We start from the raw sequence: 27,274 nt of genomic DNA, 5'->3' as shown, positions 1-27,274 counted from the left end.
GAAAGCCTTTCCTTCCTAATAAAAAATGATTCGTCTGTTTCAGTATGAAATCTGGGCCGCTTACATCCATGTTTACTAGCAAGAAGTCTTCTTTTTCACCCCCTCTGCTGATGAAGACACAAACAAAACGGGGGCTCACTCGTAGAAAAAATGCTCCAAACTGACTTGACTAGAGGTCAAAAAGTCCACAGGGAACCTTTAAGCAAAAGGTTTATAGTATGTGGACAATCTTATGGTGATGTTAACTTGGGCGGGTGGGTTTTCTTTTTCCTTTTTCCTTTGATCATGCCATGACAAACTGTCAAATCACCTGGAGGTCCTAGCCATTCAGTAGCCATTCTGATCATCAGGTGACACAGGTGCTCCTGTGAGCTGACTGCTCGACGAATGCTTGCCAGAAATTACTCTCACTGATTGTGCATGTGATACCGTGATGCAGCTGGCTGGAAACGATCCGGCTCTTCCTGAAATGCCTGCTGCACCTGCAGCAGCTGGGTCTGCATGTGAACAGCATGTTTACCTCTCTCCAGACAGAGCCCACCTTTTAATCTCTTACCGCTGCGAAGTCGCAAACCGCAACTCATTGAGAGAGCTTCAACAGGTCTCAGGCTGCAAAGTGCCAAACTGCAGGTTACCTACAGGTAATGCCAACTATATCACGCTTGAGGAACAACTCCAAATGACATCTGAGGTAGCAAAGAGACTGAAAAAAGCTACGAACCCACCGCAAACAACGAGGGTCCACTTAACCAGAGACGAAGCTTTGGGGAGGCATTGAGTGGTGCTGAAGTCTCAACATTGTATGATACTGTCAACAGAGCCAGAACCCAGAAACAGCCTGCAAGCAGGCATGGAGCTCTGCTAGCCCAGTGCCATGCTTATATAAACTATGTCATGCTTGAAGAGCAGCTTAAATTGGAATCAGAGGAAGGAGACTGAAAAGAGAGCTGCTGAAGTACTAGAAGAGGAATGGAGATATTTAATTATATTCCCTCTGTGGATGTTTCATAGAATATATGTTATCGTTCTTTTACTGTCCTATTTAGTCACAGTTTCACAATAAATACTTTATGGATTCATAATTTTCTTCAATTCAATGTATTTTAATTAAAAAATTATAGAGGCTCAGGTGCTGCTTCACCGTGATTCGTTCTGGAGTTGTTATGTTTTATTTCTGAATCAATCTTAGCCTGCATTAGCCGCTATTTTATATAGGAATACAGGTGTTAACGTCAAGTTTGACATTAGGGTCACAAGTTTTAGCCTGCTAAGTTTGTAGTTTACAGGATTCAAGTCCACAAGTTTAGTTGTTTTGTCCATCAAGGGGATCCTTCCCAGTGACTATCAGACTGGCCCTCCATTTGTTTGTCTCTCTCCTCCTCCTCCTCCTCCTCCTCTCTTTTCACTCTGGCTTCTCTGTGCTGGACCATCAGCCGTCCTCTGGCCTCTCTCTCTTTGGCTGTCGGTGCCTCATTCCACATGTTTTGGATCTAGATCGTCATCCTCCCGGAGATTCAGCCTCTCCTCCTCTCTCTCCCTCTGGGTGCGTTTGTTTCCTTTCTCTTATCTGAGCGAGTGGTGTGCTTGAGTTTTACTCTGTTTGATGGTCTGTCCAGGTGTTCACCGTGGAGAGGAGTTTGTGTGGCTCAGGTCTGCTTGGCAACACATGAAGCTGCTCAACATCTCCCCAGTTTCATTCTACAGACGTGTTTATAATCGATCTCTAATTTTGTCATCCTGATTGTCCATACTGCATTTTCTATGTTGGTCTCTTCTGTACACACAATATCGACTGCATGAGTGGGTGTCATATTCTGGTTTGATGCTATGTCTGATATTGGGCTGTATAAGTAAGATTGGCTTGACGATACACAGTAACAGTACCTGGCCAGCTGGAAGACTAAAGGAAAAAATCCACCGCGTCCCATGAGATAATCTGTCCACCATGATAATGTCTGAGTCACATACCTGCTCTCTGGTTTGAGATTCTCCACGGCTGTGTGTGTCTGGTTAGTCGTCAGCACTGACACCTCCTCTCCATTTGGTCCTTTCGTGGTGGATACGACTTCATACTCTGACAAAGGAGATTTCACATTTCAACTTCTTTGCTGACAGAGAACTTGACGGAGGGTATGAAGTCTGTGGTTAAGGTGTGATGCTGAAAAGCCTCCGAAGCATCCAAACATAAGCTCAAACACTGCTGATGTCAGTTCATTATTATTAGATTAAAAGGCTTTATGCATCATTATTAGACAGTAATTGCAAATATACAACTGTACCACCAACACAGCACGACTGAGTAGAGGTGGAGTTCTTGACAGCAGAGGTCATTTTCCAAAACAAAACTAAACTTGCAAGCAAGTGAAACCCGACGCAAACCCTAACCTGGAGGTTCACTGACCCAAGGTGGCTGGGAGACCGACAGCATTGCTAAATAGGGCTTCAAACCCCATTTCTGTATTTTATTTAAAATGACAAAGGTCGTTTGTATGTGCCATACCTCTGGTTTCATTGTCAGATTTCTGCCAGTCCAGAATGACGAAGGACGGGCAGCCCTCCACAGTTACCACCGTGAGGTTTGATGGAGGTATGCGGGGAGGACCAGTCACGTTCTGATCACTGCCCTCCTCATCAGGAAAGTAAGCGAGGGAGGAGGTGATAGAGCACGGCTCATCTGGCTTCTTATCCGTCTTGTAGATCACATGGGGAGCTGCAGACGGGTACAACAGAAGCAGCAGTTATCTTAGTCATGCACGTGTACGTACATTCATGCAGTGGTACGTCGTAGAGTTGTGAGAGATCTTAGTGATGAAGCAGTCTTACCTATAAAGCGCTTCTTGCCCATGATGTCTACCTCTGACGCAGGCAAGGGCCTGAATATGGAGGAGTTTTCATTTATGTCAAAGCGGCTGCCTGAAAAGGAAACGGGAGAGAGGGGTTGGGGTTGGATTGATGTGCCAGCAGTCCCTGGCAGCTCTCTCTGTCCTCATTTTTACAGCTCTGGCCCTGGTAAATGACAAGCCAGCCCAGCACCTGCTCTGGCCTGCGCTCGGGCTCTTTGGCTGCCTCTCCATATTGAAAATGTTCTCCTTTTCTTTCTTACTACGATGTACACCTGCAAGCTGCAGCAACATCTCCTGCTTATTAAGTAAAAGGGCTTTTTCAGTGATATTGTTGTCTCGTTCATGGAGGCACTCAGTCTTTCCTGCGGGGGATGAAAGCAGCGACGATAAGGAGTCATAACTTTCCTCCTAAGATACATGAAAAGTTGTGTCGGCCGTACTGTTTACTGCCGGGGCCAAGGTGGTGGTCTGCTGTCTGCGCTCTTGCTTGGGCTTGGCTGTGACCAAAGCGAATGGCTTCAAGATGGATTCCTTGTCTCCTTGTTTCAGGTCCATGGGTTTATCTGAGGACAGAGAGGAGGAGGAGGAGGAGGAGGAGAGATCAGTTCTTCACCCTCATCATCTGACTCACAGTCATACACAGTTGTGATCCATCTGCTCTGGCCATCCTCACTGAGCAAGTCAGTGGCCTTTTCCTGGCTGCTGAAAGATCAGAGATCGCTTGTTCAGTAATATCTCTTGTGCTCTTTAAAGGGGAAAAAGGTCTGCCAGAATACATCTGCTGAGACCAAGGATGCCCAGATGCTAAGGAGCATGTGCTGAGTCACACACACACACACACACACACACACACACACACACACACATTGGCCTTTGTGCATGAGTACACTCACGTGGAGAAAGAGACGAGGAGCAGAAACAGAGAAAACAGTGTGAGATCCAGAAAAAAGCCTCAGCATCAAGACCACTGAGATGAGCTGCAGTCTTAAGATTAATGCTGCTTTGCTCATCAGTTATCATTGTACATTTCATTCATTGCATGCTTTTTTTCAGAGTTGTAAGCACTTTTTTGTTTGCAGAACATTAGCCAGTAGTTCTCAAACTATAACAGAGGACGTAGTATCGCAGCCGAGACTTGACCTTGTGGAAAAATGCGTAGTGGAACTAAAGTTGATGAAATCGGCCTCATGTGGGACTAATAAACAAACAAGAGTACTTTCACACTAGCGAGGCTATGAAGATTGAGTTTAGCAGGCTTCATTCAGACAGCACAACAACACGTAAAATACAAGACGGTCAGATTTTTGACATGGAAAAATGAACAAAAGTGATGCACATTTGCTTCAGGTTTACTGTTCATGTAGAAAACAAGCCCGTCAGCGACCTGTGGCAGTCTGAGGAAATTTTAGTCCGACATTTAGGGAAATGTGCTCGTTCACATTCTCTCCAAGAGGTAGATGAGATCGATACCACTCTCATGTCTGTAAACCTAATAACTATAAAGCTGCGGCCTGTTAGCTTAGCTTAGCAAAAAGACAGGAAACGGGGAAACAGCTAGTCTGGCTGTGTCCAAAGGTAACAAAATCCACATAACCAGCACCGCAAAGTCAATTTGATATGTCTCGTTTGTTTAATTGGTATCAAAAAGGAGTGTAAAAGCAACTTGTGGTTCAACTGGGGGCTTCAACCTTGGACCTTCGCTTGTTGCTTGGCAGACTTTGTTGCAGGCTAGCTGTTTTCCCCTGCTTCCAGTCTTTGTGCTAAGCCTTGCTGTAGCTTCACATTTATAGCACAGACATGAAATAGTTTTTTCATCTAACTCTCAGCAAGAAAACAAACAAGCCTTTTTTTTTACAAGGTTGAGCTATTCCTGTGACTAGCTTTATCACGACAGATGGAAATCCTTGATAATGCTCCTTAATGTTACTTGATTAAAATAACTAATTGACTTGTATGGTATGTAATAATGACACGTTAAATGGTTTATAAATTTAAATTGGTTCATAGAAGAGTGGGAAATTATTTCCTGGATCCAAAGGAAATGTTTGAGAACCACTGGCTTCAGAAGCAGCTTCGGTCCAGCCGTCCCGAGGCTCGGTGTTGTGTATAATTACAGTTTACATACGGTGCAGCAGTGTTCAATGGTCAGTACAGCCGTTGCTGTTTCCCTCACCATGGTCACTGGGTTTCCCCACCAGGTTGGGTCTCTTGTTGACAGGAATAGGGGGACGCAGAACTGCAGGGAATTGTGGGAAACAAGAGTCCATTTCAGATTAAGAATCACATTGAAACAGAACAGGTGGTCGGCCCTGAAGGAGAAACACAAAACTGAAAACAAGCGTTGTTGGTTATTTTGATGCAATAATGATGAAAGACTGTCAAGTTTATAGGCGATATGAAGCAGGGCAGAAGACCGCAGTAATACTGTGCGCTGAAAAATGAGTACACAAACACAGGCATAATACAAGCAACAATAAAGCACATAAAAGCCGAGCTGATTGCATGTGAAATGCTGAAAAGTCACTTTGTGAAGTGCTGCCACAGAGCACTGCCATGGCCTATGACTAATGAAAACCACGTCAAGAGTTTAATAACCATGACAGCATAAACCGGTGCTTTAAAAACTCACCCTAAATCCCCAGAAGAATAACAGAGGAATTTCAAAATCCTCAGTGAATCCCAAACAGAAAAGTAATGTAGCAGGTCCAATAACATTTTTGCATGATTTTGACTCCCTTCTATGAAAAATTATTTTTGGATCTCATGCTGACCACGAAATTTTCCACAAAATTCCTGCACCAGAGAGAAAACAATAAAATAATGATCAAGCCAAGCTGTGAGACGAAGACCAGATCGGTTTCACTCTAAACTGCTTTAATGAACACATGGCATTAGAAGGACGAGCAAGGCTTTGTAATGAAAACACCAAACTGTCAAGCCCAGATTTCTTAACATGGGGGATTTTGCCGTGATTTAATATTGTTAAAAAATCATAATCTGTCAAAATCTTTGTTCTGATATCTTAGTCATGGTGGAGAGGCTCCGGGAGGCTTGACACATGAAGTTTCCTTTACATGTTTCATATCAGAGAGCTTAGGGCTAATCCATTTTAACTGTTATGATTCATTTCCAGCGCATCCACTCCCTTCACCATTTGCCATTTCCTTATCTCAGATATATTAATTTTTGGTCATCCTGCAGACAAGACTCTGTAAGTGTCCAATTGTTGAGGTCAGCATACCTAAAAAACACTTCTCTTGGATTCTTCTCCTCCCTGGAGCTGACCTTCTCCTGGTCAGCATAAATCAGCGATGTCTCAAGAGAAAGCAGTTGAGACTATCAAGACAACTGAAACATCATCTGCCAACAAGTCTCACTGATTAACTCTGAGAAAACACGAGTGCCTCGGACTCACACATGGTATAACTGACAGCTAATGGCAAACACATGTTCATACATAAAGTCACACAATATGATGATGCCGTAATTTAAATGCCAGTCTCAAGATATACAAATAGGAATGATAGGGGCACATGCAGCTCAAACGAGTGATGTCATGATTAACTGGGCAGGAAATGAGACGCGGCCACGGTGATGTAATGTGATAAGATGTGATGTCAACAATATGGATGTCAACAATATGTCTGCAATGTATACAATATGATCTGGTTGGTACAGTTTCTACAGTGGGTGTGTTTGGCTTGCTGTCACACAATAAACCCCTCAAACAGAAGGCCGAGTCTCTGATGTGCCAAAGGCCTCACACTCACATCTGTGATGTAAACCAGCGGCAGTGGTGTGAGCGCTGGTTTCTGTCACGTAGCTTCCACTTCGGGGTGAGATACATTTGATTGCATTTACTTTGTAGGGGAGGAGGTGAACTATGTGTGGGTTAGGGTTTTTTTTAAGAAAGGTACAGACATTAGGAGCTTTGTGTTTGGATGTGTGTGCAGGGTGGCAGGCGAAATATTCTTTTCTGTAGAGTTGCTTCCAGAGAGCCTTGTGACTCCTTGAAGACCTCTGAAACTGTCAAAGTTTCCAGAAATAACACACACCAGCTGTGACACGGGACTGAAGCACAGCCTCTCTTCACAGTTCCAAACAACAAGGAGGGAGCGGAGCTTCACCATTAATACATGCGGTCCAGACGTGGTTTGCATTACTACTTGAGATGGATTCAATTACTCTAATTAACTGAGCCTGCCTGGCAGAATGGAACCGATGTGATTGACCATAAAAAAGGGCAAACCACACTCACCTTTCACAACAAGCAGGCTAAAGCTATTCTCAAATTAATTCAAACCAGTTCCTGATTCCCAGTCCATATGTGCGGTGGACTAAATAATGGCAAAATTAGAATTGTATATAGCTTTAGTCTCAGTATAAGCTTCTGGTCTATACGTTTTGGACAACACAGACCACGACCAGACACAAAACGTCACACTGACAGACAAGTTGAAACTCACAAAGCATGAGAGGATTGTGACAAAAGCGCAGATCAGTGTGACTGTGTGGGACGGGACATAACAGTGATTCTTAGGTTAGTGAGTGAGGAACGCTGAGAGTTATCTTGGTTTGTCTTTACCAGGTTTCTCTTTGGACCACACCACAGCTTTAGGAAGAGCAATGCCCCTATGATGCGCCCCATCGGCTGTTGGAGGGAGAAAAAGGTCTGTTATAAAATGTTTTGTGCCACTGTGGGAAACATACTGATACCAGATAAGAAGAGAAGAAAGAATGCTTGATGTCTTTCTTTCTCACTATCTATTTTCTTACTTTTTTTGCTGTTGAATGTCAGCGACAGTAAAGCTGGAGACTTGTTTGTGTGTTCAACCCAGTTTTACAGATGTTCTGGACATACAGATGGAATTGGCATGACTTTACAGCATAAATTCTATCGTTTGACATTTCTCACTCTCTCTTCTTCTGTGACTCTTTGGGGAGTGTGCGGGTGTGTTTGAGAGAGGAAGAGATACAGAGAGCGAAAGAAAAAGAGGCTGGCTCTGGCGGCTGTACTGTCTACACAGTGCTTGGCTTGGCATGGCTGGTGTAAAATGTGGTGTGTCCTGGCCAGTGCTGTGGCCAGACTTCCCACCCGGCCAGCAAGCGGGGCCGTAAATCATGTTAACGACCCTGACCCCGGAGACGCCGCCGCTGCTCGTGGTAAAACTGTGAAGTACACACCGAGCACATGTGGCGGAGCGTGGAGAACATATGGACTGTACAAGGAGGTGAAGCGGAAGATTGAGGGAGAGAAGGAGAAAGACACAAGCGCCCCAATGTCTATTGTATACATTCAAACACAGATCATGAGCTAAATCAAAAGCCGTGAGTTTGTCTTCTTCTGCAGATGCACGGCTGCAGGCGAGAGCATGAGAGTGCTGACATGAGAGGATCACCTGAGGTAGCTACTTCGGAAGAGAGAATGACAGGAAGGGAAGAGAGTGCTCCATTACCCCCAGGTGTGCTGGAGCTGAGAGGGGTGGTGAATGTCTTGGATGGAGAAAATGGTTGGACACTATTACGAGTGGAATGAGGAAGAACCCGGGGACGAGACAGCGTGGTGTTTCTTCCTGCTGGAGGAACTGATGAGCTAACGGGAGAACGAGGAACTTCAGCAACGGATGATCTGAGGACGCCGGTACCTAGATGAGCAGAAAGGCAATTGGGGAGGTTAGGGACGATCCACTTCCGAGTTTGACAGCTTTACCTAGATGGAATAAATGATAGAGCACATCAGTGAAAAGGAATGTAGAAGAGTAGATGATGAATGAAATGACAGAGAGGCATAAATGAGAATGGACTAGCCAGACTGCTCTGGTTGTGAGTGGGCAAGGGTGAGGCGAGTGTGCTGGGCTGAAAATGGAGGCACACATGGAGGCACGGATAATGATGAGGTGGGGTGGTGTAGGGTGGTAGGATGGAGATGGGGAAGCAGTGACATCATCCAGTGGTTTGACGTACAACTGAAAGCACTGGGTTCCATGTGACTTGACAAAAGCAGAGATGGTAATGGGACAAACTTGTCATGGTGTTTACCCTGATTGTAACTACCAGCCTTCTCTGTAGCCAGGGCAGGTCTTGGTAGAGGCTTGCCCTCTTCCCGTGGACTAGGAGCTGTATGAAAGAAAACTCACTATTTATCTAAGATAATTTGTATATGAATATATTTTTGACCTTCAAAGGGGGCATATCCTACCCTAAAAACACAAGGATTGTGGGCTTTTAATCAATGCAGCTGGTAAGGGTACAACCATGATTCCAAAAAAGCTCTGATATTGTGTAAAACATAGATGAAACAGAATGTGATAATTTGCTTATCCTTTTACAAAGTAATGTAATGCTCAGTCGAAAACAGTCCATAGAGAACATATTTAATGTTTTGCCCCATCAACTTTTTTTGTAAATATCTGCTTATTCTGAATTTGATGCAGCAACACGTTTCAAACACGTTGGGACAGGAGCAACAAAAGACTGGGAAAGTTGTGGAACGCTCCAAAAACACCTGTTTGGATCATTCCACAGGTAAACAGGTTGATTGGTAACAGGTGATAGTATCATGATTAAGTATGAAAGGAGCATCCTGGAAAGGCTCAGTCGTTCACAAGCGAGGATGGAGCGAGGTTCACCACTTTGTGAACACATGATTGTATGAAGGATGTTACACTTCTTAAACCATTGTCAGAAAACAAAGTTCATTTGCAAATAACTGCTTTTTGTTTTTATTTACTCTCACAGAGCGTCCAAACTTTTTTGGAATCAGGGTTGTATTTGTTGTGATCGTGATATCCATGAAGGGTAAACTCTTACTTGTAGAGACCAATTAAGATGGCACATGTGTATATGGACTCTCACTTTGTTTTACCAGTTGCGATCATTTAATCATGGTTTAGAGGAGTTAATATAAAATCTGTTTCATTTAAATTATAGATTTTCAGCAACTCAGCGAGATTACCTGAAAATCTGTGGAATTTATCTGAAAATATTCTGACAATAAAAATGTCTCTCTGGTTGAGACAAGTTTCCCTTAAAAACTTAATACAAATACAATCACAGTTTCAGTCAATATGCCCCCTTTTAATTTGTAATTTTAGATAAAGTCTAAATATTTGATTGTGTGGATTGCTGATGGCAAAAATTAGGGTCTTTACCCGTAGGAACAGCCTGCCTTGGGGTGACCTTGGTGGCATCAGAGTAGGTCCTGGTCTGAGACTGAAACTGAAGCCCAGGTTGAGGTTGTGGTTTGGGCCTAGATGCAGGGTGTGGCTTGGGTAGAGGTTCAAGTTGGGACTGAGTCTCAGTCTTTGGTGAAGGTTGTGGTTGGGGAATGGCTAGAGAATGAGTTACAGGTTGGGCGTGGGTCATTGTTGGAGGATGTGATTGAGGCCATGGCTGAATCTTTGGGTGTGGTTGTTGTTGGTCTCTTGTTCGGGGTTTTGGCTTTTGCTGATGTTTTTGTTGAGGATTTGGCTGCGTTTTTGGTTGAGGTGGTGATTGGGGCTTGGGTTGGCTCTTTGGTTGAGGACTTGTTTTTGGCTTGGGTTGGCTCTTTGGTTGAGGACTTGTTTTTGGCTTGGGTTGGCTCTTTGGTTGAGGACTTGTTTTTGGCTTGGGTTGGCTCTTGGTTTGAGGTTGTGTCTTGGGCTTGGGCTGGGGAAAATGTATCTTTGGTTTAGGTGTTGGTTGGGCCTTAGACTTCTGCTTGGTGGTTAGTTGAGTCTTTGGGATTTTTAGTTTAGGATGTGTGTAGGTTTGTGACTGAGTTGTGGATTCTGGTTGAGGTTGGGGCTGGATGTGAATCATTGGTAGTGAGTGTTGTGTCTGAGATATGTGCTTGCGTGTTGGTTTAGCTGTTTGGCGATATGCCAGAGGTGTGGGCTGCAGAGTTGGTTGAACTTGGTGCTGAGTGTGGTTCTTTACATGTGGTTGTTTTTGAGGTTGGGGCTGGTGTTTGGGCCGGAGTGTTGGTTGAGGTTGTGGTTCAGCCTGGAGCTGGGTAGTTGTTTGAGGCTGTGATGGGGGATATTTTTTTGGCTGAAATCGTAATGGAGGTTGAGTCTCGAGTATGGGCTGGGATGTTGGTTGGATCTGAGGTATGGACTGGGGTCTTGGTTGGGGTTGAGGTTCTGTATTGGGTATGGGCTGGGATGCTGATTGAGGTTTGGGTTGTGGTTGGCTCTGGAGTACTGGCTGGGATGTTGGCTGAGGTTGGTGTTGGGATTGTGGTTGAGGTTGGGGTTCGGGTTGTGGTTGGGTCTGGAGTGTTGGTTTGGATGTTGGTTGTGGCTGGGTTTGGAGTGTGGGCCTGGATGATGGTTGGAGTTGTGGTTGTGATTGGGGCTGGAGTATGGGCTGGGATGTTGATTGATGTTGTGGTTCGGTTTGCAGTATGACCCGGGGTGTTGATTGGGATTGTGATGGCGGTTGTGTCTGGAATATGGGCTGGGATGTTGGATGGAGTTGTGGCTGGGTCTGGAGTATGGGCTGGAATACTGGTTGGGATTTAGGTTGAGGTTGGGTCTGGGGTTTTGATTGAGGTTGGGTCTGGGGTTTTGGTTGAGGTTGGGTCTGGGGTTTTGGTTGGGTCTGGGGTTTTGTTTGAGGCTGTGTCTGGGGTTTTGGTTGGGTCTGGGGTTTTGTTTGAGGTTGGGTCTGGGGTTTTGGTTGAGGCTGGGTCTGGGGTTTTGGTTGAGGCTGGGTCTGGGGTTTTGGTTGTGATGTTAATTTTGGCTGTGGCTGAGTTTGGAAAATGGGTTTTGGTTGAGGTTTTGGTTGAGGCTGAGCCTTCGCCTGCGGCTTTTGTCTAGGTTTTTGGGCTTTGGGCTTTGGCTGTGGTCGATACTGCGGTTGGAGTCGCGGGTTTGGTTGAGGTTGTGCATGAGGTTGGGACTTGGGCTTTTGTTGTGGTGGACTCAGAGGATGTCCTCCATGTTTCTCCACATTTGTCTGGGGGACTGGCACAGATGCCATGGTGACTGTAATGTGTGGTGGTGGATGGTGCTTGGGAGCTAACAGGACCTCCAGGAAAGGAGGCAAGACAGATGTGGAGAGGTCTCCTCCTCCTGGGTTGTGTGAGAGAGAGAAAATATGGCCATGAAGCCACAACTATGCTGTAAAGTATAATTTAATATATAATATTCTGTAATAAAAAAAAAAAAAAGAGTCATTTTATTGTCTAGAAAATGATGAAAGCAAGACAAAAAGGCAGTTAGGGAACAGTTGAAATTTAGATCAGCAGAAGTGCCAACAGCTCCTGGCCTCGCAGAGCTAACCTTGGACTGAAGCACAGGTTACACAATAACTTCTGCCTGGCACTAATCTGATCGAGGGGGTCTAATTTCAAAGCCAGACAGACCATATGGAGGTATTTGCAATGTAACAGCCGTGTTACTACAGACAGATTTGGTCACCAGGGCCAGGACGCCTGTGATCGACGGCCATCCAAATCCATTGGCTGTGCCCCGGGGCTTTAATGGTTGCTGATTGATGGCTTGCTGTGTGTTTTTGATGGACCATTCTAAATTGATTGTTCAATCTGATCAGATGTTCACCTCAGTGAAAGAAAAAGAGAGAGAAAAGAAGTCAGAAAATAAGAGAGAGAGCAAAAAGAACAAAAAAAAAAAAAAACAGCAGGAAGACAAAGCAAATATTCCAGGCCTTTAGCACCTAAACTCAACTTTATGGCCATGTAATGTTTAAAATACCTCTGTTTTTTTAGTTGTTGGCTAATTCAGTGGAAATAACCAACCGACCATGAACAGAGGTCACAACATTTGCCAAATGATCATTTCCTGGAATTGCCGCCTGTATATTAAAGAGAAATGGAAACTATAGCTGGGTCTCAGAACAGGGACTGGATCCTCTGAGTCAATTCAGCGCATTAAAATGGGCCAGAGGGCCAGACCGAGCCTGACCCTCTTCCCCAAATGAGAAAAGACAGTCACTGACACCAAACCTATGATTTATTCAAGTGCTCCTTGCTCATTTTTGCTGCTGCTCATCACACAGCTTTAATTTCTTTTCTTGATTTATACACACCTAATTATTCAATTTTTTTACTTTCTCTATTTACCTGTGCTTATTCGTCCACCTGAATTTCTCCTCTGGGAATCAATAAAAGTTGATCATATCTAATTAAAGTTCATCGCAAGGATGTTGTCCTCAGGTGCTCAGCAAAGCACAACAAAATATGGCGTTTCACTTGAACACATGATGGGCAGCTGACAAACAGTACACTGGTTTGGCTGTATTACACAATATGTTAACCAGTGACCGATGACTACTTGAATCTAATGCCTGGTAAATATTTGGCCAAGCAATGTGTTTGATATGTTCTGATTGATGAGGATCACCTGAATGTTACAACTGACTGGGGCGAAATGGATTGTGGGATAGTGAGCAACAGCTGCGCAAGTAAAAATTTGATCATATTCAGATATATCTGAGCCCTGAATTGTGACGTAGCGTTTGAATGATAAAACTCAAATTTTATTTAATACGACTAAGGTTGCTTGCCAATATAAAGAAGTATAAATGCTGGAGAAGGGGACACAGAGGGACAGGGTAAAACAAAGAAAAAGTAGAAGATAAAAGTCTGCTCGAGGTCCTGCTGGAGAGAGAGGATTGTTTGGTGCATGCAGTTCCGTCATGCAGACTTCACTCCATCGCCTGTGCTGCGTTGAAAGCAAAAGCCTCAAGTTTATAATCAGTAAAAATTAAGATGAATAATCAGACTGTAAATACTGAAAGAAAAAACAGTCGTGAAATTGAACAACATATCGTATGTAGTGTTTTCGACTGATGCAAGATCTGCCCAAGTTGGCAATGATGGATTTACAAATGGCAAAGATATAAGAGACAGACGGTGAAAATTAAAAAAAACACTGTCTGTATATTTGAGATATGATGTGAAAAGCACTGTTTGACTGAGCAGCACCTAACAAGGTTCTCTGTGCTTTTTCTCAAGGACTGGGGATGATCCTCTACAGTACTACGGGCTGGTTGGTGTGTTTTCATCAAATTGGTTAGAAAATATCTTGCAAATCAGTCACTGTGAAAATAACTGACACGATAGAACTTTAGAATCCCTGCAAGCTTTGTTGTTTTGCTAAAACGCCATGCAGCCAAGGCCACCTACCTTTCCCTCATTACAGCCCCAACAGCTGACACCTTCGGCTTCCACAGGGAGGGTCCAGCTACTGTACTCACTCAGATCATGCTTCTCTTGCTCATGCAGCTAATTACAAAGGACACTGTAAAGCATTGACAGCCTCTCAATTACAGTCTGCCGAGTCTATGACTACATACAGCCGGAATGAGAGCCATGAAGCTTTCGTCAAAAAGATTCACTTGTTTACCGATTGGCTGTTTGGTGACCACAGGCAGTGTGGGTCCAGGGGTCGACAGAGATTCCTGTTTAGTAGTTGTGGTTGGAGCTGAGAAATATAGTGCACGTTAGTAGACCTGGGAGAAAGGTTATTACTGTACGTCCTGTAAAATGTGCAAAAAACCCCCCAAAAAACTAATGTATGTACAGTAAACAATGAGCTAAGATGTGCAGGATAGTGATAGAGATGTCAGGTCGAGTGGTCAAACGTAAGGTCAAGAGTTTTTTCTGACCTCTGAACTCAGCTTTAGGTCAGAAAAGTCATTACCAAAAGTTGTCTTTGGGGCTATGTTCCGGGAGAGGGGCAGTCTGCCCTGGGTCCTGTTATGGTGAACTGACAAGGACAAAGGAGGAGACGCTTTAGGTTAAGAAGTTACACATAAGATGTCCTCATAGTCCTGAAAAAAAGAGTTATGTAAAAGAATTATGTTCCTGAACCTGCTTCACACCAGTAAAATGTGTTTTTGAGGGAACAGTGTCATCTGCATAATATTTTGTATTGTACCCATCAGAAAAATATTCATGCCAATGCTTCTTATATGTTAATTCCCAAAGTAACTGAGGTTGTTTGGCCATATAGGGCAGTGGAAACATGCTGTAAACATAACACTGACACATTATCACCTTTTAAGTTGATATGGCAAGTCTGGCCACCTGGGGAATTAATGAATTAATATCCATTCTCTGTTTTTGGCCTTCATCAATTCTTGAGGGCCCTTTAATTGCCAAATGCTCCACTAGGTTCACTAGCTAGTAGCTAACTGTGTCTGTTCGGTGCAGGGCAGGTAGTGTACGGAGGGTTTTGAGTTGTGCGCCTAAAGGTTAAAACGCAGGTTTCATCACTACAAGAAGCCGTCACGTTCACAGTCCAGCATAATATTTTGTGCTTGGCTCGTCATCGTGGACACAGCTTTACGCTACATGGCATCATTTTTAAAAACGTGAGGCTGGACGTGATGAGGTCCTGTGTGCAAAACAATAAATCAGCATTCTTGTTAAAATTCCTCCAGTACTGAGTCTTAAAGCAGGGGTCAGTGAGAAGGGCTGAAACAGACATTTCTGAGCAGCGATAAATCACAGTTTGTTTTAAAAATCCTGCCGCTGTATTAAAAAGGGGTTCAGTGGGTTTGATAAAAGCAGTATGTCTCTATTGGCTTACCATGGCGAGGAGCGTAGGGGAAGGAGTGTGGACCTGGCGTTAAGGGTTTCTGAGGGGTGGAAGACAAAAAGACAAGGAGAAGAATTAGTCTTGTGGCATTTGACCTCAGTGCCATCTCTCTCTCAGTGTGTCATAACTCTTCTCCGTGTCAAATTGGTTAAGTCCCTGGTGGGAAGCTTGTTGTTGGAAGTTTCCCTCTGGAAGGGCAAGTGTTGTGGCTGATTCTCAACAGCTGTGACGTTTTACGAGCACGGAGCCAGGAGCACGTGACGCATAAGGCCCGCGTTCTCCTAAATCAGTGCCACCTTTCCCCTCTCAACCCGTTATCCTTCCTCTTCTATCCTTCTCATCTCCCTTTTTTTTCCTCTCCTCTCTTTTGTTCCACTCCAGAAGTTAGCGAGCAACTGACTGCTCCCTCGGCTTGGCCGGTCCTGGCTGCACTGCTGCTGTTTCCATTCGGCAGTTGGATGGAAAATTAATGAGGCAAACAACCCTGAGAATAGCATAAGCTCACTGAAGTGCACAACACGGACTCTAAAGCACATCGACTTTTCCAAATATACACCCTGTTCCCAAAAATATTCAGTTTGAGGAGAGGGAGTGTACCTGTGCTGTCTCAGTACTCTCACTAGTGTATGACATTTATTGCATTTAGCATATTCTACAAATACTGGCAAGTGTTTCCACATATTAATTCAATGAGACTTTAAAATTTCCTAAAAAACTGGTGCATAATATTAGCCATAATGCTTTGGTTATGCTTTGACAAGAAATTGAAAAGTGTGTCCAATACATACCACAGGGTTGAGGGGACGTTTAAAGATTTTCCCGATGGCCTTCTCTAGAAACATGACACAAGATATAAATCAGTGCAGAGTTCAGCGCAGTGGAGCTAATGGAAAGTGAGGGAACGACATGAAACCACATGACAAACATGCTTTGTTTTAGATGCATTTCGTCTCAGAGGACTGAATGAAAGAGTTCCTCAGGCTTAATGATAGTTAACCGCAAGATGGTTTTCACTCAGTAACACTAGTTAGTATCTGCTGGGTGGAAATATGATACAGCATCTGGATGTGATGCCACTCAAACACTGCTAAATTAGCAAAAGAGCTGTTTTCTACATTACAGAGAGAGTCATTTTCTAGCACTGCATGGATCTCTCCTGATTCTGATCAACAAAACTTTTTAGAGACACTTGTCTATAATGGCCATAGAGAGAGAGAGCGCTTTTAGTGAGGCTGTGAGGGATGATATAATGTGGGAACCTCACGTCAAACGTACCCTCGACGCCCCCTGTGCTGATGTTGTGAATGACCGGCTTGCTCCACATGCCAGTGCCATCCTTAGAGCTGGGCTGGACGCCGAACTCATAGACCGTGTTGGGCTTCAGATTGTCAATGACCGTGTCGCTAGTCGGGCAGGTCTGGTAGTTCCACTTCCTGCTCCTCTCACGGTAACGCACTGTGTAGTGTCTGAGCCAAAGACAGAGCAACACAAACACATAAACAGTAAATATTACATCTGCTGAGAAACTCAGACATCCAGATGATAGAATATCTAGCTGAAGTGAAAGGAAATGCCGTTTTTGTCTTCACATTTGTCTCTCATTCAAGAGGCTGCTTTTAGGGGCAGCTACACTTAAATGTCATGGTAGAACTGCGGTTTTAAATGCCATAAAATCCCATTGTCTTCTATTATTCAGTATGTAGGCCTATGCCGACAATGCTGACAATGTCTTAGCAACTCCTGCATGGACTGCAAGGACAGGATACAATGTTTTGATGCTGTGACAGACATTTACTCTTTTCCCACAAGGGCTGATGCATGCTTCTCTCCCGTCTTCCGGAGATACATATCAAACTAATATTAGCCATAAAACCAAGATGAGATTTGTTCCAAAAGGCAGAGTATGAGTTTTTCATCAAATGCTTCCAAAATGGTATTTCTCCGAAAGAAGGAAAACTGTGTCGCATATGTTGTGTGGGTGGACTCCTCTCCTTAACACCTGTGTGCACAGGCTGTCCTGGATCCACTGCTCGGTAACCTGAGAGACTTCAGGGAATCATTTACTGTTCATGCAGTTATACCAGACAACCGTGAGTGTGTGAGAGAGTGCGAGTGACTTATCCGTCCACCATCTGTTCCTACGCTTACCAAAACTACAATAAGGCCAGCGTACATGTAATGAAAAGGCTGAAGCTGGAAGCTTTTCAGTACATCTGTGCGTCTGTACCAGTCATCCGCCTGTCTTTGCTCTGCGGCAGGAGAGGTGTTCAAATGACACTTAATCAAAACATTTTCAAACTGAACTGACTTTACAGAATCACCCTCGTCACTGACTGAATCAGGTGACGGGCCGTGATTCACAGTGTATTGCTTGCTTGTTAAAAAGCTTATTAAAAGACCACAAAAGCCACAGAAACAACCATAATTTGGTCTCTGTCATAAATAATAGGCTGCTGAGTCATTAACGTTATGCACAGTGGTTGAATGAGCTTGTTTTGCGCTGCAATAAACATCACAGCTTGGACCACCAACAGACTGAATGGACATGTGTGTGTGTGTTAGCGTGTGAGCTCACCCATCCTCAAGACAGTCATTCATGACGTTGCCTTCATAGGGGGTTTTCAGCAGAGTCCCCCAGGACAGGAGGACTGAGGTGGGTGTCACCGAGCCGATGACCAAGTGTAGCGGCTTCTCCAGTTCCACTTTACCTGAGAACAAATGAGCATTTGACTTTCACCCCCACGTCCACCTCGACACTCAAGTGCTCATGTTTCGTGTCTTCATGCCACTTGTATCAGGTCACCGTAGAGAGGATTTTTTCCTATGAAATCCTCGTACAAGCATTACCTGTGCACTGCTTTTTCACCTCATTGGTTGGGATGGGCTGGACAGCGATAAGGTACTTGGGCTCAGCATCTAAACACAAAGGAAGGACGAGCTGGAGATTATAGATCCTCTGAGCCGACTGACAGGGCAAACACACACATCCGCAAGCTTTCTTACCGAACTCGGTCTCGTACGGCTGTCCGTTCTCGGGCAGCTGGATGAACTGTTTGGAGAACATGCTGCTGCCGTAGCCCAGGATGTAACCCTCGAGCTTGGTGTCAGGGCTGGGACGCAAAAACTTCATCACGATGGTGTCCCCTGTGGCGTTGATACGGACTTTCATGTTCTGACGTCTCACTGGCGAGGCAAGAGAGGACACAAATGTTCCAACAAACATTCCAGTAGTTTCTGTAAGTCTTGTTGGTTTTAAGAATATCGCCACACTCATGACATACAGCTGTGAGGTTCAGGATACTTCAGTCCAATTCAAGTATTTCAAAAAAAAAAAAAAAGCTTTCAGTCACTTTCATCATGGCAGTTTCTAATTAGCACATCTGCACTTTTTCATGAGCACATGGGAAATGAAGTTTGATATAGTTGTTCCTAAAAATAGATGAGAAATGCCACAAATTTAACATGTCACCAAAAATGAGGATAAATCCATACAGACAGCAACAGAAAATGATCAAAATACATATCACAAGTAATAGAAAGTAAATACTGCAGCATCAACAACCCTCAACAAGCCTTTAACTTCTCCGTCTTTCCATTTCACTCTTCTTTCGTAAAAGAGAGGAGCTCGCAGAGTTACATAAATGCTTCTGTTTTAACGAGCTGCACTTCCCAGATTCAACACTTCTGTTCTCCATCACTTCACAGGAACACTCACAGAGTACATGCAGTTAAAGCATACTTGCTGCTGGTCTAGCTTCTGCTGAGGTGTAAGTTTCACTGAAAGCCAGTAACTGTGATTTTATCAAGCGGGCGCAACCCCAGGAGAAATAGCTAATAACACATTTTATTGCGTGCTGTCTAACTGATAAGAGCATTACATTTATAGAGGGTTCATTTGCCACTTGCAAGCATCATAAGCTGCATACAATGAAGCCTGTATATGAGCAGGTGTAAGATATGTGCTCAGAATGGGCTTCTGAAACACACATACTGTTATTTTAAATCTAAATCTAAATGTGAGCATGCACTATAAAAACTTGAGGGGAGCAAGGCAATGTCGAGGTCACAAGAAAACGGTATTATACTGGCTCATAAATAAGGTATTTTCTTTCTCTCTCTCTCCCACACACACACACTCGCGCACATGCACACACACAGAGACACACTAACGTCACTTTACAAGAAACTGCCCAGTTTGTGCCAGAACTGACTTCTACAGAATATCGTCCTAATCAGCACAGCCTGGGGACAGATATTACATGAGGACAGCCATCAAAGGGTGGGTCATAATAAACCAGAGTCAAGAGAGGTTACATGTGATCTGGTTTTTACAGAGCAACCATGGAAACGTGACTTGGTCTGAGGCCTTGAGATTGCAGAGAGCCACTTGGCAAAATACTGTAGGCAAAAACAGAAAGGAGCACATGAGAGGTAGTATTCACAGACAAAAAAACAACAGAAGGAAAGAGCAGTTTTTTAGAGTGTGCGAGTGGTACATGTACACACTGACACTGAAAATAATATCTGTTGGGCTTTTTTGTTAGTAAAGGTAAATAAGAAACTTTTATTTTTTACTTTCTCGACTGAATATATGGTTTTCTTTGCTATAGTTATGATTTTTAATTAATTCCAGTGTTGGTATTTTGTAGGAGTTTAAGATTGCTGAGGTCACAGAAGGTGTGAGGGTCAAGGGCAGCGCTCAGGCCAGTAACAGTGGAAACTCTGTGAACAAAGCTGTGACTAAGGCGAACAGTTGCATTAAGCATGTGTATTATTGTCAGGCACTTACATGATGCTGTGTAGGCAGCTTTTAGTGTCTGTAAGTCCCATGAGAATTAACCTGCGTTGATTTGGTGGATGTATTCATTGTGTATGGGGCTGGAAGAAGCTGTTAATGTATTTAGACATTAAGATGTGACTCCAATGACACCAGCTGCCCATCTCTCATGGGACAGAGAGGGGCAGGGGTAGATGGTGCTTATCATTATCACAACTTTGTATGCTATTTAAGTGTTGTTGCCTTCCAAACAAACTCATTAACATTATTGGCTGTAATTATGACCGTGTTATGTTAGCGTTTAACTATATACATATAAATGACACATATATGAAGCCAGCCTCAATGGAGCATATTGTAACTAGTGAACTGACAAGTGACTCTCTGAAATTTCAAAGAATCCATTAATTTGCTCATTTTTCTCTCATCACTGGCCTCTGTCATGTGTCAAAACTAGCCAAGAACTGGACATGTTAGTAATAAGCCAGTTTGTAAAAGGCACGCTAATAAACAACAGACAACTCAGATGAGAGCAGCTGGGCCGCTGCAGAAGCGTGACTTATGACTGACAGTTGGCCGACACTCATGTAAAACAATAAATAAGCACACCATTGCAGGCTTGGATTATAAATGGTGAACAGTGGTAAACGAAAGATATACTGGTTTGTCAAATTAAGCTGTTTCTATCAAAGCCCATTAATAAATTCAACCATAGTGCTCAATTTGGATTTTATTGTTCAGATCCATTTTTTTTTTTTTTTTTACTGTTCACATTATTTTTTAAATGTAGCCAGTATCAGATCCGAGTCAGGATTGGTCACAGTCCTGAACTGACCTGCATGCATCAGTGTTTACGGTTTCATTTCTATGTTAATGTGCAGTTTTGGTTGGATCTGTCAGCGCCTCTCCATGAGAGTCTTGTGGCAAGACGTCCAGTTCCAGCGAGTGTGGAATATGAAAGCTGCATGAATTCCAGACTCTTCAGACTGAGGTTGCATTGAAAAACAACAAAACAAATCTGGCCTGTATCTGATTCAGGACCACATATGAAAAGTAGCCCAAATCAGAATTGAAAATACCAGCTTCCATGTGTGCTGTTCACACTGTCATAAAAAAAACAGATCAGAGTCATGTGTGAGCAAAAAAATTGATTTGGGCCACTTGTGCCTGCAGTCTGAACATACTAGGCTTAAAACAATAGACTTTCTGCTTGGATAATGACTTGTACTAAACTCCCTGCAGCATGTCCTTGGCTCATATTTCAGCATTAAATGAAATAATGGAACTTTGCATGAGGAAAAATGCCAGCAGCTGCTGACACCAAAACAGACACTGACAGTGAAAGAGGGGGAAGCCCTGGATTTTTGAAAAATGCCCTCATGCTTTTTCCAGCTATGTGTTTCCTATCAAAACTGCATTTGTTTTGATTCCCTCATCAATATTTCCGATAAAACACAAGTGAGATTGGCTCAGAAGGAAAGGGGCTCAGAGTGTATAAAACATTAGGAAACCTCTGGCAACTTTAAACTCCAGTACAAGCAAACACTGGCTCAGTCCCAGGACAACCCGTCCAAAGCCCAGCCATTTGGCCCACACACCACTTAGGGACTGTTTAGACTTATCAGTAGTTCCAGGATCCAGTCACAGTCCTGATAATCAATCAACTACAGTACAAAGAAAAATAATTTAGTTAAACAAAAACAAAAAAATACTGCCATGCCACAAAGTCATGTTGTGTGAAGTTGAGTCAATGAATAGTGAGGAAAATATTTATTGATTATTTGAATTTAAATTCCTTGTGCGGGCAGCTCTGCTGGTGACCTCAGTGAAACACAAGAGATCACTGAAGATTTACGACCTCACCAAAAGACATGAAACACGAGTGTAATCAAATCCATAATATTACCCTCAATTACCATGGATGAATTACTGAACAGGCCCAGCAGGCAGAAAAAGGGCCTCTGTTTGAAGTGCATGTTAATGTTGACGACAAGGAGACATAAAATAGGATGCAAAAGGAAGCACAAAACAACTACAGAGGCAAAAAAAAAATACTACAAAGAGACAAAATGGGACACAAAAGAGAAGCAAAAAGAACAAAGAGACATAAAGCGGCTTCAAAGGGATGTAAAACAACAAAGAAGAGATGTAAACGACCTCAGAGAGATGCAAAACAACGACAAAGAGACGTAAAGCGACTTCAAAGAGATGCAAAACAATGACAAAGAGATTCACAATGGCCACATATAGACACCTACAAAGAGGCCAAAAAGAGGCCGTGTCTTAATAAATAATAGCTATGTTAAGGAGAGTTGGTCACAGATTTTGGAGTCAGTTTTATGAATGTCTCAATGTGAGTGATAGTCTATTATAAAATATCCTGTAAATCTCATAGTGAAGACTAATCCCTTCAATTAAAACTCATGACATAAGCGGAGCACCCCTCCTCATGCAGGGAACAATTCATCAGCGATTACTGCCCCAGCAAATCCATCATAATGCTGGGAGTCAGCCAATAAACACGTCAGATTATGCAATAAACAATGCCACATCATTCAATAAACACTCCAGTATTAAATTCATGCTGTTGTGGACTAATGGCCAGAGGATGTAATCCTGCTGGCCCGAAAAGACGAAACACCCTCAAACTGGAAACTCTTGGCTCTGCAGAGCGGTTATCTTGGATCATCGGCAGTGATGGACTATCCTCTGGGAGAGGGAGTGGGTTAATGTGGCTGTCAGCCTAACACGGTCTCTTCTCTTTCAACTGCGGTGCAACATGATATTTTTATGCGTGTTTGGTGTTTGAAAATAAACATTAAAATGTGCATCTGTATGGTATGCGCAGTTTTGGCATCAACACATCCTGATTTACTGTCCGACATTATCAAGCCACAGATTTCCACCGTTGGCAGCCCTCTCGTACTCCACTGTCTCTCCCCTCTCGTGGTTCAGATGAGGAGGAGGACTGCGTTAAAGTAAACTCTCAGAGAATAAATACACTGAGATCACCACAAGACTTTTCCACTCATGCTGATGTGTGAACTAATGAACTATAAATATCTGAAGCAAAGCCTCAACAAAACAAAGAACTTGGAACAGGGCTCCAAGGCTTGTTTTGTTTTCAAAATATGCGATGGAAAAGAACTTTTCCGCTCCTCATTGAAACTAATGTGGTAGTTTTGGTTGTTGGAGGTGACACAGAATAATGAAGTCATGTCAGCTTGCCTTGATGTATCACACATCTTCACGTCCACGCAATCAATTAAACAGAGTGTGCCACACGTGATATCCTGCCTTTGTTGAGCTGGTGCTCTGAGAGACTCAAAGCAGCGCCTACAGTATTTCAGCCTCTCGGGTTTCTGTCCTGGAAGACGAGAGGTGGAGAGGAGACTTGGCTTCCTGCACCGTGGAGACAGAGGCAGATGTTTTATGGCCCCTTGGTAAAACAGTCACCTTCATTTAAGGCAATGAAGTGTGAAAATCTCTCTGAGGCTCGTGCCAGCCAGAGCACGGAGGGTTTGAGATAATTTAGCCGGTGAGCTGACCTGACCTACATTTGCTCTAATGGGAATATCCTGAGCCTGCAGGCCGGGACAACACTGGTTATCTACTGTAATACAGCAGGAGCCTGTTTGATCCGGTCCGTCTCCGAGGTTCACAGGAGGCCTCATCTTGCGACCCAGAGGGAAAGAGCCGTGCCTGGGATTACACTCCTAGATTTTCCCCCTCGCCTCGGGGGCTTCCATGCTGGTCCCTCCGCTCTCACACTATATATCCCCCCTGTCAGATTCAGCGGAGCAACAGCTGTTTTCCCTTCCCCTGTGGCGTTGCTCCATCCCATCCTTCTCCTCCTTCACTCAATCTCTGCTGTCCTATATGTGTCCGCCGCCATCTTTCCATCGACCTGGTCTTCCTAAAGTGCTTTGAATTCATCTGTCTTGTCCTCCAATCTCCTCTCCTCTCTTCCTTCATATTCCCCTCTCATTAATCTGTACATGACAGGTGGCCATGTTTTGTCTGGCTCAGCAGCAGTTTCCAGGCCATATATTGTCCTGAAGTGAGTGAAGTGGTAAATTATTTCTTGTATTACAGTGAACTGAAGTCATTCAGATACAGAGCGTCTCAGACACACTTATTCTGGTTATTCTAGTGAAGAACACATGTTAATGAGAGTTAAAAAGCTTGGGAAGTACAGATCATCTAACAGTGCCTAGACCAGTGAACTCTGACACCTGTGTATTATGCTACAATATCTATGACGCAAGAAAGCAAACACCTCATTGCATAACATATTTCATTCTGAAACCAGAGGCTTCATCCAAGAAGGACACAGATACAGACGTTTAATTCTCCTCCCAAAGCAAAAACAGACACACGGCCCCTTTCATCCAGCTTCCAAAGCTGCACATTGAGATTTGTCTGCAGGCCAAGTTCGGCCAGCCAGTTACGCACTGGAAGCAGCCTTTTCCACTGTGCTTACCTCTTCATACCGACTCCAGTCTGCTCACCTCAAATCACTTTTACTACCATCAAAGTCTCCAAAAGGTGCCCGAGTTTAACTCGCAAAATAGAGCATGGCTGCAAAGCATAGAGTCAGAGATGGAAAGCCAGTGTGTGTGTGTGTGTGTGTGTGTGTGTGTGTGTGTGTGTGTGTGTGTGTGTGTGTGTGTGTGCACTGACACAGCAGTGAGATAATGAGACAATATGGAAAACGTTTGTGGAAAATTTGCTGCTTTCCAAGAATGTCATGGGAATCCTAATCAGACAGAAGGGGCTCGATATGCTATGATACACTTACTGAAGTGCGCCTGGTTAATCCTTGCCTTTATGGGATGTTGGCAAAGGAAACGCTGCATGTGGGGGTGAGCGGTTTGAGAGCTCTGACACTGTTTATCTTCAAACTATTGATAAAAGCATCCAAATAGTGATTTGGTTTGTCAGTGATTTATATAGTGCAAAGATGCTGTGATAATTTCCATGTTGCTGTTGATGTCTTGGAAACGTTTTGGACATGTGTGGTTCCTGCTGGCCAGAAATGATTTTTCTACCGCGCTGTCTGTGTTTAATTTGAAAGGCTCTCTTCAGGTGGCTTGATAAAATCCCTTAATAAGAGATGTAATGGGTTTGAAACGATATAAAATCTTTTGCACAAGGCAATGAATGAAAATAATTAGCCAGCTTATAAACTCATCTGACCTTCTGCTTGGTGGATGCAGTTCCAGGAAAGCCATCCCGGCAGGTTGTCTACAAGTCTAACCCCTGACCCCCCACCTGGAAACACTTTCATTAAAACCTGGGAGCAGTAACTGACCTATTTCACTGTGTCTGCTCACCTCATTTCAGGGAAATGTGGATAAACCGCAGGGATCGTAAAAACAGTGCTTTCTAATCAAGGCAGTTTGAAAGCCTGACAGGTGGCTCAAGATGGGAACGCTGATTTTCCTTTCAGGCTTTGGGTTCAATAGCATTTTACCCAATCATAGGTCAGCATCAAATCCATTTACTGAATATGAATCCATACAAATCTCCTATTCAATAAATGTAGGTGATTTGTGTGTATGGGGGTTGGGGGGCACAGTATGTATTGCTTTTATTACACTAATTTGGCAAAATAACATATGGTACATGGCTCTTTAAAAAAATTATAATAAAAGAAAAACTTGGACAACACTCTCCTTGAGCCCCCCAGTTTGACTGTACTTGCGCATTGCAAGAACAGTGTGCCACAACAATAGGGCACAGCTTGCTATGTATTTTAGACACTGAAAACAAGTTTCTGAGGAACACATGGCAGAGCTACATTAAAGCCAAATGTGGTCATCAGGGTTATATCGAGTAATAATTATATAGGTAGATATCATTTATGAAAGGAGATGGAGAGATATCTGCGGAAAGGCACTTGTTGCCTTTACTACTTTTGTATGTGCTCTGCATGTCTGTATTTGGAGATTTCTGCACATCAGAAGCTTCATTAACCTCTTTTTTCCCCAGTTTCCTTCATGATGTTACAAACTATATGTGTCAAATGGTATCTATCACTCAGTATACTTTGCAGTGAACGGCTGTCTCATTATGGTTCCAAAACTCTTTGTCCTGTCATTTATCGTTGAAACAAATATCCATCTTACTGTGACATATTGTCTTTCCAACCCAATCCCAGCATGCATTTGGCAGAAGGCAGAGAAAGACCATGGAAAAGTCATCAGTGCATTACAGGACTAACATAGACAGGCAGTCACACTGATGTTCTCTTTCACTATATGGATGTCAGACTGTGGGAGGACACCCAAGAGCAGAGAAGACCATGAAGACCAAACATTGGTCCATGCAGTACATCACTCTGCAGGCAACTAACAGTGTCCCCTGATGTGGACGTCTCATTGGAAGGCAGCAACGCTGATGCAAGCATCACCTACCTCTGCTCCTGCGGGGAGTTGAGGGGCCAGAGAGAACTATCCCAGAGATGAAGACCACGAGGAGAAGGACCAGAAAGCTGTGTGAGTGTTGCTGCATCCCCATCATCATCTGTGCTGTCAGGTGTGACGAGCTGCTGGAATCTCAGAAGTGAGACACAGAAACAAGGGGCTGTCACTCACTACGTTGGTTGGATAAATGTTAGTGTGCTGCAGCTGCAGGAGTCGGGCTGGAGGTTTCTGGAATGGCTGGACTACTTCTCTGAGCTGGTGGCTCTCAGGACTAGTGCAGTTCACTGGACTGGACTTCAGCAGGCTGCTCCTGCACCATCTATACCTCTACAATGGAGGGAGGGGACAGACGGAGCCAGACACACCCACTCGCACTACCCTCCCTCATCTCTCCTTTTCTTTCTCTCTCTTCCTCCACCTCACACTCTTTTTCTCTGGAAAAGGAGTGAAGGTTTTCTGTAAGCTTCCCACCCTCTTCTGTCTCCTTTTTGTCTGCTTAGCCTGGTGTGTCCCCAGTAATCCTTCTTTCCATCTGCAGAGTCCTCTTGACACTTTATTGTTCTTATTCTCCCCCTCTATCTCTCTCTTTCTGTCTCTCCTCTACTTAACTTGTCTCATGTGCAAATATGCACTATTCTGTTGTCTCATACACAATATGTTACACTCAAAGAT

General features: G+C 43.7%; 1 protein-coding gene across 8 annotated transcripts in view; it reads right to left on the bottom strand.

Moving 5' to 3' along the window:
- LOC121615844 (target of Nesh-SH3) overlaps positions 1-26,876 on the bottom strand; it is a 30,192-nt gene extending 3,316 nt beyond the window's left edge. The window contains exons 1-18 of one of the 8 annotated variants that reach the window (XM_041950306.1): positions 26,594-26,876; positions 18,401-18,580; positions 18,245-18,313; positions 17,973-18,105; positions 16,673-16,863; positions 16,186-16,229; positions 15,389-15,437; positions 14,498-14,563; positions 14,201-14,278; positions 9,995-11,905; positions 8,883-8,960; positions 8,300-8,488; positions 7,429-7,494; positions 5,017-5,079; positions 3,284-3,406; positions 2,824-2,913; positions 2,501-2,710; positions 1,969-2,074 (exon numbers count right to left, since the gene is read on the bottom strand). In XM_041950306.1, coding sequence (XP_041806240.1) covers positions 1,969-2,074; positions 2,501-2,710; positions 2,824-2,913; positions 3,284-3,406; positions 5,017-5,079; positions 7,429-7,494; positions 8,300-8,488; positions 8,883-8,960; positions 9,995-11,905; positions 14,201-14,278; positions 14,498-14,563; positions 15,389-15,437; positions 16,186-16,229; positions 16,673-16,863; positions 17,973-18,105; positions 18,245-18,313; positions 18,401-18,580; positions 26,594-26,702 — 3,755 coding nt within the window. In that variant the 5' untranslated portion in view covers positions 26,703-26,876. The remainder of the gene's footprint in view (positions 1-1,968; positions 2,075-2,500; positions 2,711-2,823; positions 2,914-3,283; positions 3,407-5,016; positions 5,080-7,428; positions 7,495-8,299; positions 8,489-8,882; positions 8,961-9,994; positions 11,906-14,200; positions 14,279-14,497; positions 14,564-15,388; positions 15,438-16,185; positions 16,230-16,672; positions 16,864-17,972; positions 18,106-18,244; positions 18,314-18,400; positions 18,581-26,593) is intronic. The other 7 variants (XM_041950308.1, XM_041950309.1, XM_041950310.1 and 4 more) reach the window with 7 other exon arrangements.
- Positions 26,877-27,274: the final 398 nt, after the last annotated feature.

The sequence above is a fragment of the Chelmon rostratus genome, chromosome 13 (genome assembly GCF_017976325.1).
Source record: "Chelmon rostratus isolate fCheRos1 chromosome 13, fCheRos1.pri, whole genome shotgun sequence".
NCBI classification, from domain to species: domain Eukaryota; kingdom Metazoa; phylum Chordata; class Actinopteri; order Chaetodontiformes; family Chaetodontidae; genus Chelmon; species Chelmon rostratus.
This window is presented reverse-complemented; position numbering and strand designations above follow the sequence as displayed.